Below are 14,645 nucleotides of genomic sequence, written 5' to 3'. Positions count from 1 at the left end.
GGTACAATCACTCAACACTTATTTTTAAAACAAAATTTTATTTAACTGTGGTAACAACTGATCTCAAATGCAGGGCACATAATAAAAAATTTCACAATTTTCCAAATACCTGGGGTTGGAGTAAAATTAAGAGAAAAGCAATTCAGATATTCTCCACACTGCCATCAAACTGATAAAACATGAGCTGCAGCAAGGTTTTAAAATAGAATTCAAGTCCTATACAGTAGAGCTTGGCAGAGGAATAAAGGCTTCCAGGAAGAGAAATGTCACTTAAAATATGATAGAAAAACATTTGTAATTGCACCATCCTGCCCTGCAGAGGCTAAATACATTCAAGATCAAGATTAAAAGTCACATAACACATGATTAAGACACCGGACAGTAGGCAGTTATTACTTGCTCTAGAGAAAACGCTCTCGTAGCAAATTATTTTAAGACACTTGAAAGCAATCTACTTTGAAAGAAAAAAGCACCTTTAAAATCAAGGAGAGGCTGAAATATCATTGGCCTGTTGGGAAGAATCAATTTTTACTTAGCCATTTTAAAGAGATGAAGGAAATGTCTAGATGTCTTGCTCCAGTCACTTGACACCTTTACAAAAAAAAAAGTATTCTGAAAAGTATAAATGCATCAGGTTTATTCCTAACACGGCTCACAGTAGCATTTTCATATTGCATGGGTTTGACTTTGACACCACTGTGACAGCAACACAGGAAATCGAGTCATTAAGAATTCACTGGTGTCTTAATTGTGCAATACAGAAGAGCTTTTAAAAGGAATTCTGTTCACATGAGCCCCCTTAACCCTCCAGTGAGGCACAGAAAGGATGAGAAAGATTAAGCAGGTGAAAGGGAAGCTTGTGCACCATACTAGATATAGCCCAACCAACCATTATTACCGTATTGGCCCGAATATAAGCCGCACCCAAATAAGCTGCACCTTTAAAATTAATGGGGGAGGGAGAAGAAAAAAGGAAAAAACACCTGAATATAAGCCATTCCCTTCAAATTCCGCACTCACACCCATTCCGTTTTACCGTACGTCTGTTTCAGCAGCGATATCGTAAAAGCCAATTTTTGTAAGGTCGCGAATTTAAGCCGCGCTTTAACTTCTCACGGTCAGAATTTGGGGGGAAAGTGAGGCTTATATTCAGGCCAATATGGTACATACCTTTTGCACCTCCTCCAGAGTAAATAGTGTGTATTCAACCTTTCTGTATACTTATGAAAGAAGCTATTTCTGTCGGAAGATTAGCTTGAAACTATAGCCACACGGGAAGAAAAATAGCTCGGTTGCTTAGAGCCTGGTGCTGATAACGCCAGGGTTGCAGGTTTGATCCCCATAAGGGACAGCTGCATATTCCTGCACTGCAGGTGGTTGGACTAGATGGTCCTCAGGATCCCTTCCAACTCTATGACTCCCTGAAATCTTCAGTTTAAAATGGGTAGGCATTACCTCCCACTTATGTGCTGCAATGTGCAAGAGTATTTAAGAAACCTCTAAAAATCTGCATGAGTCCATTTATTGCCAGATTCCATGGCAACATTTCCTTCATATAAATGTGCTTTATTTTTCCAGTACACCAATGAGGTAATCCTTTCAACATCCCTGAAGAATGCTAGACGTATAATCAACTGTTGCCTTAGCAAGAAACTAGTCCTTGCAAAGCACACCTCCAGCCAGCATGACCAGGGTCTCAAGGGTGATGAGGGATGTTGGCCAGCAACATCTTCAGGGTACCACATTGGCTACCCTTTGGCTAGTAAAGCTAGGCTCTTTACCTTTTGCTATCTGGGATACAGCCCATGTCTCAATCTTAGGTCTTAACAGCATAATACACCACCATCAGTGTGGATTACCATAATGATCCAGCCAGACTTTTATTCATTTCCCCACCCTTAATTTATTCCTGCTGCACACTTCCTACATACCACCAGCAGGGAGAAAAACCTTTATATAGAGTGCATTTCAAGTCTCTTTCTGCAAATATTTTACTTCCTGGTGGGCGGGAACACACTGATGATCTGCTGCATTGCACTAATGCCCTAAAAACAGAAGGCAAAACACAACTCCTGTTTCAGTTAAATGCTTGTGTGCTTGTTCTGTTGTCAAGTTGGCTTGTTCAAATAAACTGGTTAATATTAACCACTTTGTCAGCTTGAAGGAAAGAAGCTAGTTTTTAAGCAAAGCTTCTGAACTCCTTCCACCTGCAGGGGGCAGCAGAGTGCAAACCTGAAGCTCAACACCACTGGACGGAAGCCATGCTAAACTATGGTTTAGTACAAGGTCCAAACTCAGCCAGTGTCTCCAGCTATATAGCACACACTGTTTTTTCAGCCAAAGATGTAACTATTTCAAACTGTCTGAGGAGCATGTACATTTACTGACCAGAAGTGAAGAACTAAGAAACTAGAGAGTTCTAATTCCCACTTCACTCCAATTCCAAGTTGAATGCTACCATTATGCATGGAAACGTCATGTCTCACCTTGAGTCTATATCACCTTGTTTGGAAGAACAGTTCTGTTGCCTTTTATCTCTTGGTACCATATAACATTATATGAGTGGAACTGCAATATCTTATTTCAGCAGCAAGCGAGCCTTCCTTAAGCTGGTACCCTCCAGATGCTTTAGACTGCAACACCCAGGTACAGAAAGCAGTAGATGTAAAAGCAGAATAAATCATTTTCTACATCCATGGCTACCAATTATCTCAGTTCAATGAGGCCACCTGCCCTACAGCCCCATTATTGCACAGTGATCCTATCTAAATGGAACTTAAATCTTTCTAATCATCTGATTGAGCAAATGACTTTTCATGGGAACACTACTGAGACAAGGATCCTAAATAAACAATTAAAATAGTTGATCATACGTGATACAAAGCAGCAGTAGGTTCCCTCAATTCTCTTTCATTATTAAGTACTTTCTAATGCCAATTGTTTTTGTGCTTTTAATTTTTTTTGGATCCAAGTGATTTAAGAGTTTATTTTCAGCAATTACAGCATGGGTAGGCAAACTAAGGCCCGGGGGCCTTAGTTTGCTTCTATATCCATTGTGTTTTTACAGGAGTAGAATGCATCCTTTTATTTAAAATGCATCTCTGGGTTATTTGTGGGGCCTGCCTGGTGTTCTTACATGAGTAGAATGTGTGCTTTTATTTAAAATGAATCTCTGGGTTATTCGTGGGGCATAGGAATTCGTCCCGGCCCCCCACAAAGTCTGAGGGACAGTGGACCGGCCTCCTGCTGAAAAGGTTTGCTGACCCCTGAATTACAGATTTCATTTTTAACCTTTCTGAATGGACATGGGGGATGGGGAGAGAATAGACATTAATTAAATACAAATACTTTGTCTGGGGTGTTTTGAGAACACCATATACAAAACCACCCCTGCTATCCACCAGTCTCACAAATCACAGCTCCAAAGAAAACGTCTCACTCTCTAAGTGGTTCTTAGTAGAACCACTGAAGCAAAGAGTTGGGCTGTATATATGTGGAAAAGTAACATCATTTGTTGGTTTTGGCAGGTTGTTGCTATTTTGCTCTTTTTCTGCATGAGGGTGGAAGTGCAGAGCAGCCCCCTTTTTGATGCTACCCATGGCCATCATCACCACCGACAAGCACAAAATAAAAGCTCATGGCCAGATGAACTTCCTTGTGGTACATTAAGATTAGTCCGCACAAGCACATGAAGTTTCCCAAACCTCTAGAATTAAAAAATACACTACCTCTTCAGCACCGCAACCCAACAGCAGTGACCTCTTTGCCAGGTTAATGTCAGGAATGTTCCTGACAGTTAATGTGTATAATCCTTGTAAACAGCTATGTACACAGTCCATTGGCACAAGCGCATAGAACTGTAGACTGAGACACTAATCCAAAACTGGTAGCCGGCTGTGGCTAAGCAAGTGAGCACTTAAGAGGCTAACATACATAGGCACCCCCATGAACCAGGTCATTCGCGCCCAGCATTCGGAATATCGTGTGTTTCTGAGAAAATGTTGCTCTTAAAATATGGCTTAAGAGATGAGAACTACCTGTCCCCTTAATGACTTCAGGTGTGGATGATCAGTTAACTAAATGTGATTGATAGGAAGCTGCTTTCATACAATGTCTTCAGTGGAGCGCTGCAGATCGGATGAGTGCACGGTCAAGAACTGGATCCAATTGTGCAGAATGCCCCGATGGTATTGGCCTGTGTCAACCACCATGCCCCATAACAGCCTCCGCCCAGTGTTCTCCTTCAAAGCAATTCGAGCTTCCCTCTCCGTCACGTTGTAGCTGATGTTCAAGAGCTGGATGAGAAGGATGTAGCCCATGCCGGAAGTTACAATGGTACAGTACCACACACAGGTGAACGAAAGGGCAGAACTAGAAGGGGTGGAGTGGAAACAGAAAGCAAGGAACCTGTTTTAATAGGGACACAACTGCATTGCTGTAGGGCTACAGAGAAAAGGGGAGACTGACATGCTATTTTGAGAGTAAATAGTAGTAACCTTTGGTGCCTTCCCATCTCAAATTCTGCATCACAGCAAATTGCAATCTCATTTCCCCACTTAAGTGCCTCATTTCATTGCAAAAATTATTTTTCAAACAGTCCATCATCTATGCCAGACATAGGCAAACTCAGCCCTCCAAATGTTTTGGGATTACATCATCCATCATCCCTGACCACTGGTCCTGTTAGCTAGGGATGATGGGAGTTGTAGTCCCAAAACATCTGGAGGGCAGAGTTTGCCTATGCCTGATCTATGCCTTACTACAAGGTAATAAGCATTGGGATTTGATTATTGCTAAGCTCAACAACCAGTTCTCTGCCCTATACTTCTGCTCTGCAAAAATGCCCATAGCAATGTGGTTGCACTCAGGTGGTTACAGATGGTCTCTTTACAGGTTACAGACTGATCTCCCACACCCTGGGCATGCTATCTGAATATCCCTAAAGTATGGGTAGCCAGCACAGTGGCCTTCAGATGTTGAGGGCCATAATGCCCATCAGCCCCTGCTAGCATAATCACTGATGGGAACTGTGTACCACAACATCTCTACCCCTTCTGCAAAGGCCACAGTTCTTCCTTTACACAACCACAATATTAAAGCTCCTTGCCCACAAAATCTATATAGCTACATTTTTACCATGGTAAAAGCACTACTAGTTGAGGGAAGAACCAAATTCACCATTTTAGATATGTGTGGGCAACAAACAGCCTGTGCTTAGATGTTCTTCAGTTGCTTCCCCTTAATTTCAAAAGGGAAGGCTTGTGAAAATTCTAAACTTGATTGCACTCAGTGAAACAGCACAAGTTGTAGCCCGGCAATTCCAAACAGCAAGTAAATCCACAGGTGTAATTTGTACCAGAGAGTATTTAATTTCATCCAATTGTGTAAGTATGGAACTTGATCGAGGGGTGTGGAACTGGGCACAGGTAGTAAGTAAAAATTGAAAGTGCACTTACTCCTCATTCTTCCTAATCAGTTTGACCCTGTAAGTTTGCCTGCTCCACAAACAGTGTCATATTTTAGGTGCTGGGACAGGTGACCATGATTTAAGGTGTGGTTTAAACCCACAGGCCTGTATAGGGACTTTTTATGTTTTATTGCGTTTTTAGTATTGTTTTGGGAGTTGCTCAGAGTGGCTGGGGCAACCCAGACAGGTGGGAGGGATATAAATAATAAAATTATTATTATAAAGATTCCCTACAGATGTTAAAGACAGAATGGGATGCGAAGAAGATGATTGAAATACATTTCCCTCATAGATTTATCACAAGTCATTGAGAGTCAGTATGGTGTAATGGTTAGAATGTTGGCCTATGGCCTGGGAAACCAGGGTTTGAATCCCCTGAGTGACCTTTGGCCAGTCATTGTCTCTCCTTGGGAGAAAAAATTGGTATATAAATGCAATCAATCAATCAATCAATCAATCAATCAATCAAGTGTCTAGAACAGAATGAACATTCAGCGGAGCAAGGCTGGATTGAGAGGAAGCAATAGCTGCATACAAACAGATTGCAAGGCATGCAAGCCAATATGGAGGCACAGTCCATATCACTAGAGCTGGAGCGTGAGACATACTGAGAAGGGAGGAAAGAAGATAACAACAATGGTTGTCAGAGACAGGGAAAAAATTATATGGTGCACCTGAAATGAGATAGCGGGCATTTCGAAATCATTAGGATTTGTGCATGCAAAGAGGAGGAGGACAACACTACAATGTTCAGAATGCATCATCTCGGAAAGCAATTATGCTTTTTGTCGTTAAAAGTGTAACCTGACTATGCAAAAGAACAAAAATAAAACAACCCAAAAAGGAAGACGAGACTTTATATTTGTTTCAACCACAAGAGTCTCATATGGTCACTTGGGCAAGTCGCACAAGCACAAAATAGTGCGCCTCAGAATGCCAATCTATGAAAGCAGCACAAAGCTTCCCAAGGACAAAGTTTTGACATTAGCAAACATCCCAGCATGCACCTCGGGCCAAGATAGCAGAAGCCAGGCAGATCAGAGGACTGCCCCTCCAACAGAGGGTCATATCAGTAGTTTCTTATCCCATTGCAGAGTATTTTTCTCACCTGTAGTCTCCATAGACACCAGGACAGTAGAAGAGTGCCTTGATGGTAGCCTTCCCCCTACAGATGGTGTCCAGAGTCAGAGAAATCCCATACACTGATGTGAGCAGAAAAAGGGAGAGTGCAAGGATAAAGGCTTGGTGGTTCTGTTCCCCAACACAGCTGTTAATCCTCCAAGAGATAAAAGAAAAACTTTTTTTTACAAAAAAGTGGTGCAAGATAAACAAGGTGCCAGATTCTGGTTTCCATTAAGTATTCTGATGTCCAGCTGAGGAGTAGTTAACTATGGTTTGCAGCACGAACACAATTTGCAGGTTTGGACAAAATGGCAATTGTTGGTTTGCCTCAATCCGCAAAAGGAGCCAGAGGTACACTGGGGGGCAGGGGGAGAACAACAGCTAGAGACTCATTGAAGGCTCATTTGCTAGGAACCAAACCATGACTGGGCATTATGTCTAAACCAGGCTAACAGAAAAGAATCATATAAACTAGGTTTTCAAACTAGCTTATGTAAATAGAGCCAATATACAACAATATGCACCACTTAAGAAGAAGAGAAGAGAGCTGGGCAGACTTTACTTGAGATTCCTGCATTGCAGGAAGTTGGACTAGATGATGATCGGGGGGGGGGGGCTTCCAACTCAACAAGTCTATAATTCTGTGACTTCCAGTGGTTCAATACCGTGCAGAGCTCTGTGACTACTATTCACTGCATTTTCTTCCACCTATCTCTAAATGGCCTGACCCACTCTTCCCCCATTCCCTTTGGCCCAGACATCTAGAGGAAAAAACATCCCAATATTTTGATTGCTCAAATACCGGGAGCAGTATAGATTGTTTTAAAAACTGGCCCAATGTGAAGTGTGCAAGTTTGCTCTTGACTACAGAATGATTCCCCCATTGTCATTACACAAAGTACATCCCCCTAAATGAAACCATTAATGTATCACAACATTTACAACTGTTGATGGATGGCATAACAGATTATGAAGTTCCCCTGGGGAGATTTGGCATTCCCTTGGCTTGCCTGGTTATAGAACAGAACAGAAAGGATACTGAATGCAGGAAAGAGCAAGTATTAGACAGGGAACGCAATTCATGCCACAAAACTCACTATGCAGCAAATCAATTAAACATACTGACAAGAGCCCAAACAAAGCAGAAAGGCCTTTTGGGGCAAGAGGAGATCCATGACTCATTGGTCACAAAGATATCAGAAAACAAATGTCAAAGCCAACTTGAAACTCCAAGGAACATACCAGACACAGTGATGATCCAGCCTCTTCACACACCTGCCACATATCCAGCAGTGCCCAGCTCGGGCTGGCCTAACCAAGTGACACTTGGTGCACCAGTCCTCCATGATCCCACCTGTCCCTGCTTCCAACACATTGGCATAGCCCTCAGGGGAACTGTTCATGTCAGGCACAGCTGCTCTGTAAAGCCCCTTGGAGCTCTCCAGGTCATTCCTGTTTGAGATGTTGTTATTGTTGACGTTGCCACCTTGGCAAAGTGCTTTGTCACTGCTCGTTTGGCAGGGAAGGTAGCCAGGGTCTCTCTTGGCTTGAGACAGGGCCACCAGCATGAGGATTAAGCCGCAGGTGAGAAGGATCACCTGGCTGGTGCTCACGTGGCCCCGGGGTACCACCTCTTGGAGGAACACGTAGTACATGTAGCCTAAAGAGAACAGCCCTAGACTCAAGAAGAAAAGAGTCTGGCCCTTCTTCCTGTGTGTGAGGTAGTAATACCACAGCACCAGTACAGGAAGTGATATCAGGATGACAAGAGCCAAGAGGAGGTGCAAAGCTGCTATGTGAAGGAAGACAGGCAACAGGATGATTGGCGGGAGGAGGCTGATATCGACCTTTACAGCCCCCCTAAGCCACGGGAGGCGAAAGCGGTCTGTGACGGTGTCTGCAATTCTCTCTAGAGTTCCCGGGGGCAAAGATCTGCAAGTCAGCCACCTGTTAGGGAAAAGCACAGAGGTCTGCTCATGTAAGACTGAAGAGACCAAGAAATACATTTGTGTTGGCTTCTGTCACTCTCTCAGATCTCACCAAGGTCCAGCTGTTTGGGGCTGCTTCGGACAACTGTCAGCTCCTTGTGGATGAGCACATGTTTATATTCCCCTTATACATGTGATTGCTTTATTATGCATACAGACAAGTGTAAAAAGGATGTGTGAAATGGCCCTAATCCTTCAGTTTCTACCCAGAAATTTGAATAGTATTATGTGGGGCCACATCTCATCATATCGTCTTAATGCTCATCTGAAAATGATGAGTGTATCACATTGTCAGTAAATCTAGTTCTGTGAACTAGCCCTCAACTTTCTCAAGTTCTGTTCTTGTCCGGTCTGTCAGTTTACCTGGCAAAGAATCTCTCTGTAGAATAGGAGTGGGAATCACCATGGCCATTCAGACGTTGTGGGGATGCAAACTCCCATCAGCCCCAAGCAGCATGGCCTATCACCAAGGATGATGGGAGTTGTAGTCCAATGGCTGCAGCCTCCCCATCCCTGATATAGAATGACAAGGATTCACGAGCTCATGAGTTCACCCACCACTTTCAGTACACTGAATAGGGAAGATGGAAGACATTTACGGCTCAGAGAAGTGTGTTGGGTTTTGTTTAGTTAAAGCAAGATCATTGTGGGAGAAAATGGCTGGAACTCCTCCACATAACTTCCATAAGCTCCAGACAGAAGTGGCCAGGGAATAACAGTCCAAGACCATCTAGAGAATCGCGGGTTCCCCCATGCCTGCCTAAGGCCACTTCAAATGTTCTCTTTCCAAGCAAGAAATCATATGTGTTTGTCTTGAAGGGAAGTTGCCCAAATTATGCAAGTACAGCTGGTCAACTTCCAACTGGGTAACCTTGACCAAGTATAACATAGGGAACACTTGAAAAGCTTTGCTTCGCTGCATATGTGTCCTTGAAGGGAAGCCACACCAGAAAAAAATAACATTAAGAAGCAACCCTTACTCTCCAACATTATCATAGCAGGGGTTTGGTTTTTTTCCTTCCTACTTTTGGAAACTACTGCCCAGTGTAAACGTTTACCCATTTCAAAAACTTTTCCAAATCCCCATGGTTACACCATTTTTTTCTAGAAGGACTTTAGGAATTGCATGTGATGCACTCAACAGGTAAGGTTTTCCATCTCTACGGAAAAGAAACAATTCTTCAGAATTTGTGCCTCATGGGGCTGTTAAAGGCATAGTAGCTCTGGTATTTTTTTTATTATTATTAATTTTGTAAGGTACCTCAAGCAACAAAGGTGGCCATCTGATCAGACAGAAATCCAGTGATTACCAGAATCACTACATGTGGAGCGGATGAAATACTCTTAATAGGGACAGAGCTCTGAAAGCACACCCTGAATACAAGCCTTTTTATGCCAGAACTTTGAAGACAGGAAGAGGGAGCAGCTAAAGGCCACCCCAATGGCCACAATGGAAAGATCTCACTCAAGCCACGAGCAGGGCAGCCACCAACAAGCTAAGCAGGGTCCGGCGTGGTTTCAAATTGGACGGGGGAGAGGGCACGTGTTGGGAGATTTCTGCACTGCTAGATGACCCTCGGGAGTCCCTTTCAACTCTACAATTCTATGAGAAGTGCCAGCTGGGTGAAAGTTTCAGACGTACCTTTCACAGCCCTCGTCTAGGTCCTCGCACTCGCAGAAACACGCCGCCAGGTGGCTCCTCTGCCCCTTCCGATCCAGGTACTCGCAGCAGCAGAGGGTCTCCTCCGCCTCGGGGTTTCTAACTTTCTTCCTCCCACGTTTCATGGTGGCAGCAGCAGCAATGGCCCCTCCCGCCCTCGCAAAGACCGGCGGACAGAGAAAAAAGAGGCGTGGGGAACCTCTCTCGCAGCATGCAAAGGGCAGGGAACTCCAGGAGAAGTTCTCATTAAAGCCAGTTCTCCAAAGAGGACTTTTGCAAACGAGCTGCGGAGGCAGAGGGGCAAGGCGACAGCAAAGAGCCTTTTGCAAACCCGAGGGAGAGGAGAACGAAAGGGGAGAGGCGCGCAGCGATTTCCCTCCCGATTGCGCCTGACACCTGTAACCAAGCGCCAGTAGACAGTCCCTTCCTGCAACTTGCTTCGCCTCCACCCGGGTACCTAGGTCTCCTCCGCCCGTTTGCAACCGATGCTCATCCAGTGACTTCTCCTCGCGTTCTAACTTCCCAGCTATCAAGGTGCAAAAAAAAGAATTCTTGTTGGGCGAGGGGGGAGCAGCTCCCAAGCCCAACGTGCTCCACCTTGGCCAACGAGGATTGGTTGGAATCTCTGCAGGCTCCGCCTCCCTTTTCTCTCCCTGTGTATCCTGCCCCCGCCTTGCATCCAGGGCGCGCCCTGCCGTTCTCCCCTAAGCAACCTCGCCGCGCAACCTGAAGTTTTCCCAGTTTCCGGCTTCCTTGGCACGCCGGCCTCTTCCTATCCTCCCGTGACGTCACGGAGCCCTGCCCAATGCCCGCGGGGGGAGCGGAGAAAAAGCACTTGTGGGCGCGAGAAGTTCCGTCGCTGTAAGGAAGAAAAAAGCCGCGCCTTCGAAGTTTCGATGGGGCTTGGGGAAGCAGCTCAGGAAAGGCGGAGGAAAGGACGGGAAAGAAACTGCAACACAAAATTTGAGGCAGCATTCAGATCCTAAAAAACCGTGTACAGTGGTACCTCGGGTTACATACGCTTCAGGTTACATAGCTTCAGGTTACAGACTCCGCTAACCCAGAAGGTTAAGAACTTTGCTTCAGGATGAGAACAGAAATCGTGCTCCGGCGGCGCGGCGGCAGCAGGAGGCCCCATTAGCTAAAGTGGTGCTTCAGGTTAAGAACAGTTTCAGGTTAACTACGGACCTCCGGAACGAATTAAGTACTTAACCCGAGGTACCACTGTACTCGAAATGGCAGCGGCCAGCTCCAGGTTTTTCCCATCCCAGTTGCCAGCCCAGCCCTAATAAAGGTGACCTGACCACTCCATAGGAAGAACCTAAGGAAATAGCCATAAACTCATAAGGCTCTCTAGGTTTTCAAGCAGGAGTTTCTACCAGCCCTACCTGGAGATGCGGGAAACTGAACTTGGGACACAATGCATGCAAAGCATTTCCTCCACCACTGAGTTGCTGCCTTTCAGTTGTAAGTGCACTTCTGACACTGCAAGCCACCCTCCCTGCAGGTCTGAAAATGTGAGGCAAACTGACAGCATGGTAAAGCTCTGCTGGATGAAATACAATTGCCTCTGGTCTATTTTTGGGTAATCCTGCAAAATATTTAAGATTTTACTCTGCTAACTATACACTGGAATCTCCCCTGAAGCACTATTGAGTAGAATTTAATGACACGTGCTCCACCCCAATATGAAGTGATCCTTTGGCAGTGCAAGATCCTGAAGCATCCCACCCTTGTGACAAGTGTCATAGAAATAAAGGAACCAGGCACCCGACAATCAGCTTTGGGACACCCCAAATTAGGCACCTATACCTCCAGAAGCAAATTGAATCATTGACTCTAATGCTTGGCTTGGGCATGCTGCAGGTTTTGGGTACCAGAGTCTGTGGTGCAAGTTGCCCATAATTCCTGAAACTTGTAGAAGTTAGAATTAATGAAGTTTTGACAAGACTGTGCCAAACACAGCTGGGTTACGTTTAGGATAACAAGCTGTGCCTCTTCACAAAGGCTGAAATGGCCAGTCATTTAACCTATCGATGCAAGTCCTTAACAAAACAGGCAATGCTGCCAGCCACAGAAGGGGAGGTTGTCAGGGGTACAGTGGGCAATGATCTAAGTGGAACACAACTACTTTATAATATGAATATGGGGCATCCAGAAAGTGTGGAACAGTTATTTTGATATTATACTATACTGCATTGTTTAAATGTTGTTGTCCTTGAATCTTCCTGAAACACTTGCCACCCTCTCCTGCCACGCCAGTGCACCCCTCCCTTTGAGAACTACTGGATTAATATGAACAGGTATATGATATAGCAAATGAGGTTTCAATGCTAGCTTTAGAAGTATTAGATGCTGTGCTCAAATGATCCTATTACGTGTTTGGACGTTTAAATATTTGAAAAATTAATTTACAAAAAAAGGAGGGGTCAAAATGGCCTCTCAAAAGTGGCTAGCCCCCTCCCCCACCATGTAGCACGACCCCCATCCTTGCTGAACCCCTATAGTCACTTAAAAGAAAAAACACTTTTCACAGACTCAGAACGCATCTCATTTATTATTTGTATCAGCAGTTCCATTGGTCTCACTTCATATCTGTTGGTTGGCATACATGGGTTGGGAAAAAGAACTTCCGTCAAAATCATACTAGGACTTATTTCAGAGAAACTGTGTTTAGGATCCGAGTGTTAATATGAAGTACATCATTAGTTCTCTTTCAGGGATATGTGAGGCAAAACTCACCCACACAAAAATAAGCTTTACTCCTTCCGTGCTACCCCTTTTTTCTGGTGCTGACAGCAGAATTTGCACAATTTTAACAGCCACCTTTGTAATGTGCCATTTAATTTCAAGCACCAGAGCCATAGCTTAGTGATGGAGCATCTGCTTTCCCATTCAGAAGGTCCCACGTTCAATCCCTGGCATCTCCAGCTTAGTCTGAGAAAGTCCTTTGTCTGAAGCCTTGGAAATAAATGCTGTGACAAGCAGTGCATTTGCCACATTTATATTCTGCCTTTCCTCCAAAGAGCTGGAGGTGGCATACATTCTCCTCCTCCACATTTTATCCTCAGAACAACACTGTGAGGTAGGCTATGCGGAAACACTGTGACTGGTCCAAGGTCACCCAGCAAGTTTCATGGCTTAACAGCAATTTGAACCCTGGTCTCCCAGATCCTACTCCAACACTACCCACTACATCGCACTGGCTCTCACACTGTAGGATAGATGTTGTAAACTAGCTATTTTTTAATTTCCATGTTAGGAAATGTCTCCCCCTCCCTCTTTTTTATTTAAAAAAAGGGTCTGGCAAGAATTGTGCATTTGTAGTTATGGCTTGCTCCTTTTGCATTTTCCTTTTGTCGGAGGGCTAACAGCTCTGGATTTGCAAAATAAAAAAATACTAATTGCAAACCATTTCCCCTAAGCAGGTAGTTGAGCTGCCATTTGTGCTGATGGTGTATGTGCCAGTACAGTACCAGTACTGGACCGTATGAACACAAGTGTTGCCAGTGCTGATCGGTATGCATCACGGATACTTCCAAGCCAGTAATAACCTATGGTAAATAACTGGAATAGATTAGCACTGACCAACTTCTCATATTGCAAAGCAGAAGCAAAAGGGGAAATGCAAGTGACTCATGCTTCCTCCCTTCACCTGTTTGTAATACAAGACAGCCCTTCAGTTTGGATGAAATATAGAACCTTGTCACCTGGCTCTACACAGTAGGGCTTGATTTTAGAAATTCAGGATTGGTGCTCTCAATAATGTTCTCTAGGACAGATGGATGCTTCATTTATATGACTGTTTCAAGTAAGAACCAGGTTTCCTAAAACATCCCAATATATTCTCTGTACAGTTATACTGGTATTCCATCAGAAGCACTTGCTATTCTTTTACCTTCGTACTTTCAATTCCCCGCCCCCTACCCCAATTCTTTTTGCTTGCCTTTAACAGATCATTTGATTTCATTGAAGTTTGTCAGCTGCCCTGGTTTTCGATTTAGCTTGGTCTCTACCCCAAAACATAAAAAGGTGGTCGGCCTGAGAGTCATTTAATAGCTTTTTTTGGTATTTTATTCAGTGAGTTTTTGTTTGCTTTTTAGCTATGCAGTGAAATCCTGTGTTTACTCAGAAGTTAAGTCCCACTGAATTCAGTGCTTGCTAGTAACCATGTTTAGAATCATAGCCGTAATAGCTATGCTAGTCCAATGACAGGTGGCTGTTGTGCATCGCATCTCCAAGCTCCCATCTTCAGGAAGTTACATAAAACCAAGAAGCTATTACAGGCAAGAAGGCTTCATTTAGAAAATGGAAGTTTTCCAAATGAGGAGAAGGAAAAAAACCACAAACTTTGGTGAAAGAAATTCTACCAACCAAGAAGAATTTGAGCACATTGCTAAAAACATAA

At 44.1% G+C, this 14,645-nt stretch overlaps 1 protein-coding gene across 2 annotated transcripts; it reads right to left on the bottom strand.

The window, feature by feature from the left end:
- Positions 1-18: 18 nt before the first annotated feature.
- ZDHHC23 (zDHHC palmitoyltransferase 23) lies at positions 19-11,220 on the bottom strand. 2 transcript variants are annotated; one of them, XM_081198166.1, is made up of 4 exons: positions 10,220-11,220; positions 7,832-8,536; positions 6,576-6,743; positions 19-4,371 (listed from the first exon to the last, which is right to left on the bottom strand). In XM_081198166.1, exons 1-4 carry the CDS (start codon positions 10,360-10,362, stop codon positions 4,104-4,106), a joined length of 1,284 nt encoding a protein of 427 aa, XP_081054292.1. In that variant the 5' UTR covers positions 10,363-11,220; the 3' UTR covers positions 19-4,103. The 2 variants fall into 2 exon arrangements, with proteins under 2 accessions (XP_081054292.1, XP_081054293.1); XM_081198167.1 differs by having other exon boundaries at positions 7,832-9,090; positions 10,220-10,345.
- Positions 11,221-14,645: the final 3,425 nt, after the last annotated feature.

Source organism: Podarcis bocagei, assembly GCF_964188305.1.
Source record: "Podarcis bocagei genome assembly, chromosome: 6".
Classification (NCBI taxonomy): domain Eukaryota; kingdom Metazoa; phylum Chordata; class Lepidosauria; order Squamata; family Lacertidae; genus Podarcis; species Podarcis bocagei.
This window is presented reverse-complemented; position numbering and strand designations above follow the sequence as displayed.

What these genes read in the sequence shown, in the direction of transcription:
- ZDHHC23 (XM_081198166.1), bottom strand. Translation starts at nt 10,362, where the DNA reads ATGAAACGTGGGAGGAAGAAAGTTAGAAACCCCGAGGCGGAGGAGACC. An exon ending in CTGGATCATCACTGTGTCTG is followed by an intron (nt 6,744 to 7,831) that starts GTATGTTCCTTG and finishes TATCTCTTGGAG; the next exon opens with GATTAACAGCTGTGTTGGGG. An exon ending in GGTGTCTATGGAGACTACAG is followed by an intron (nt 4,372 to 6,575) that starts GTGAGAAAAATA and finishes CACCCCTTCTAG; the next exon opens with TTCTGCCCTTTCGTTCACCT.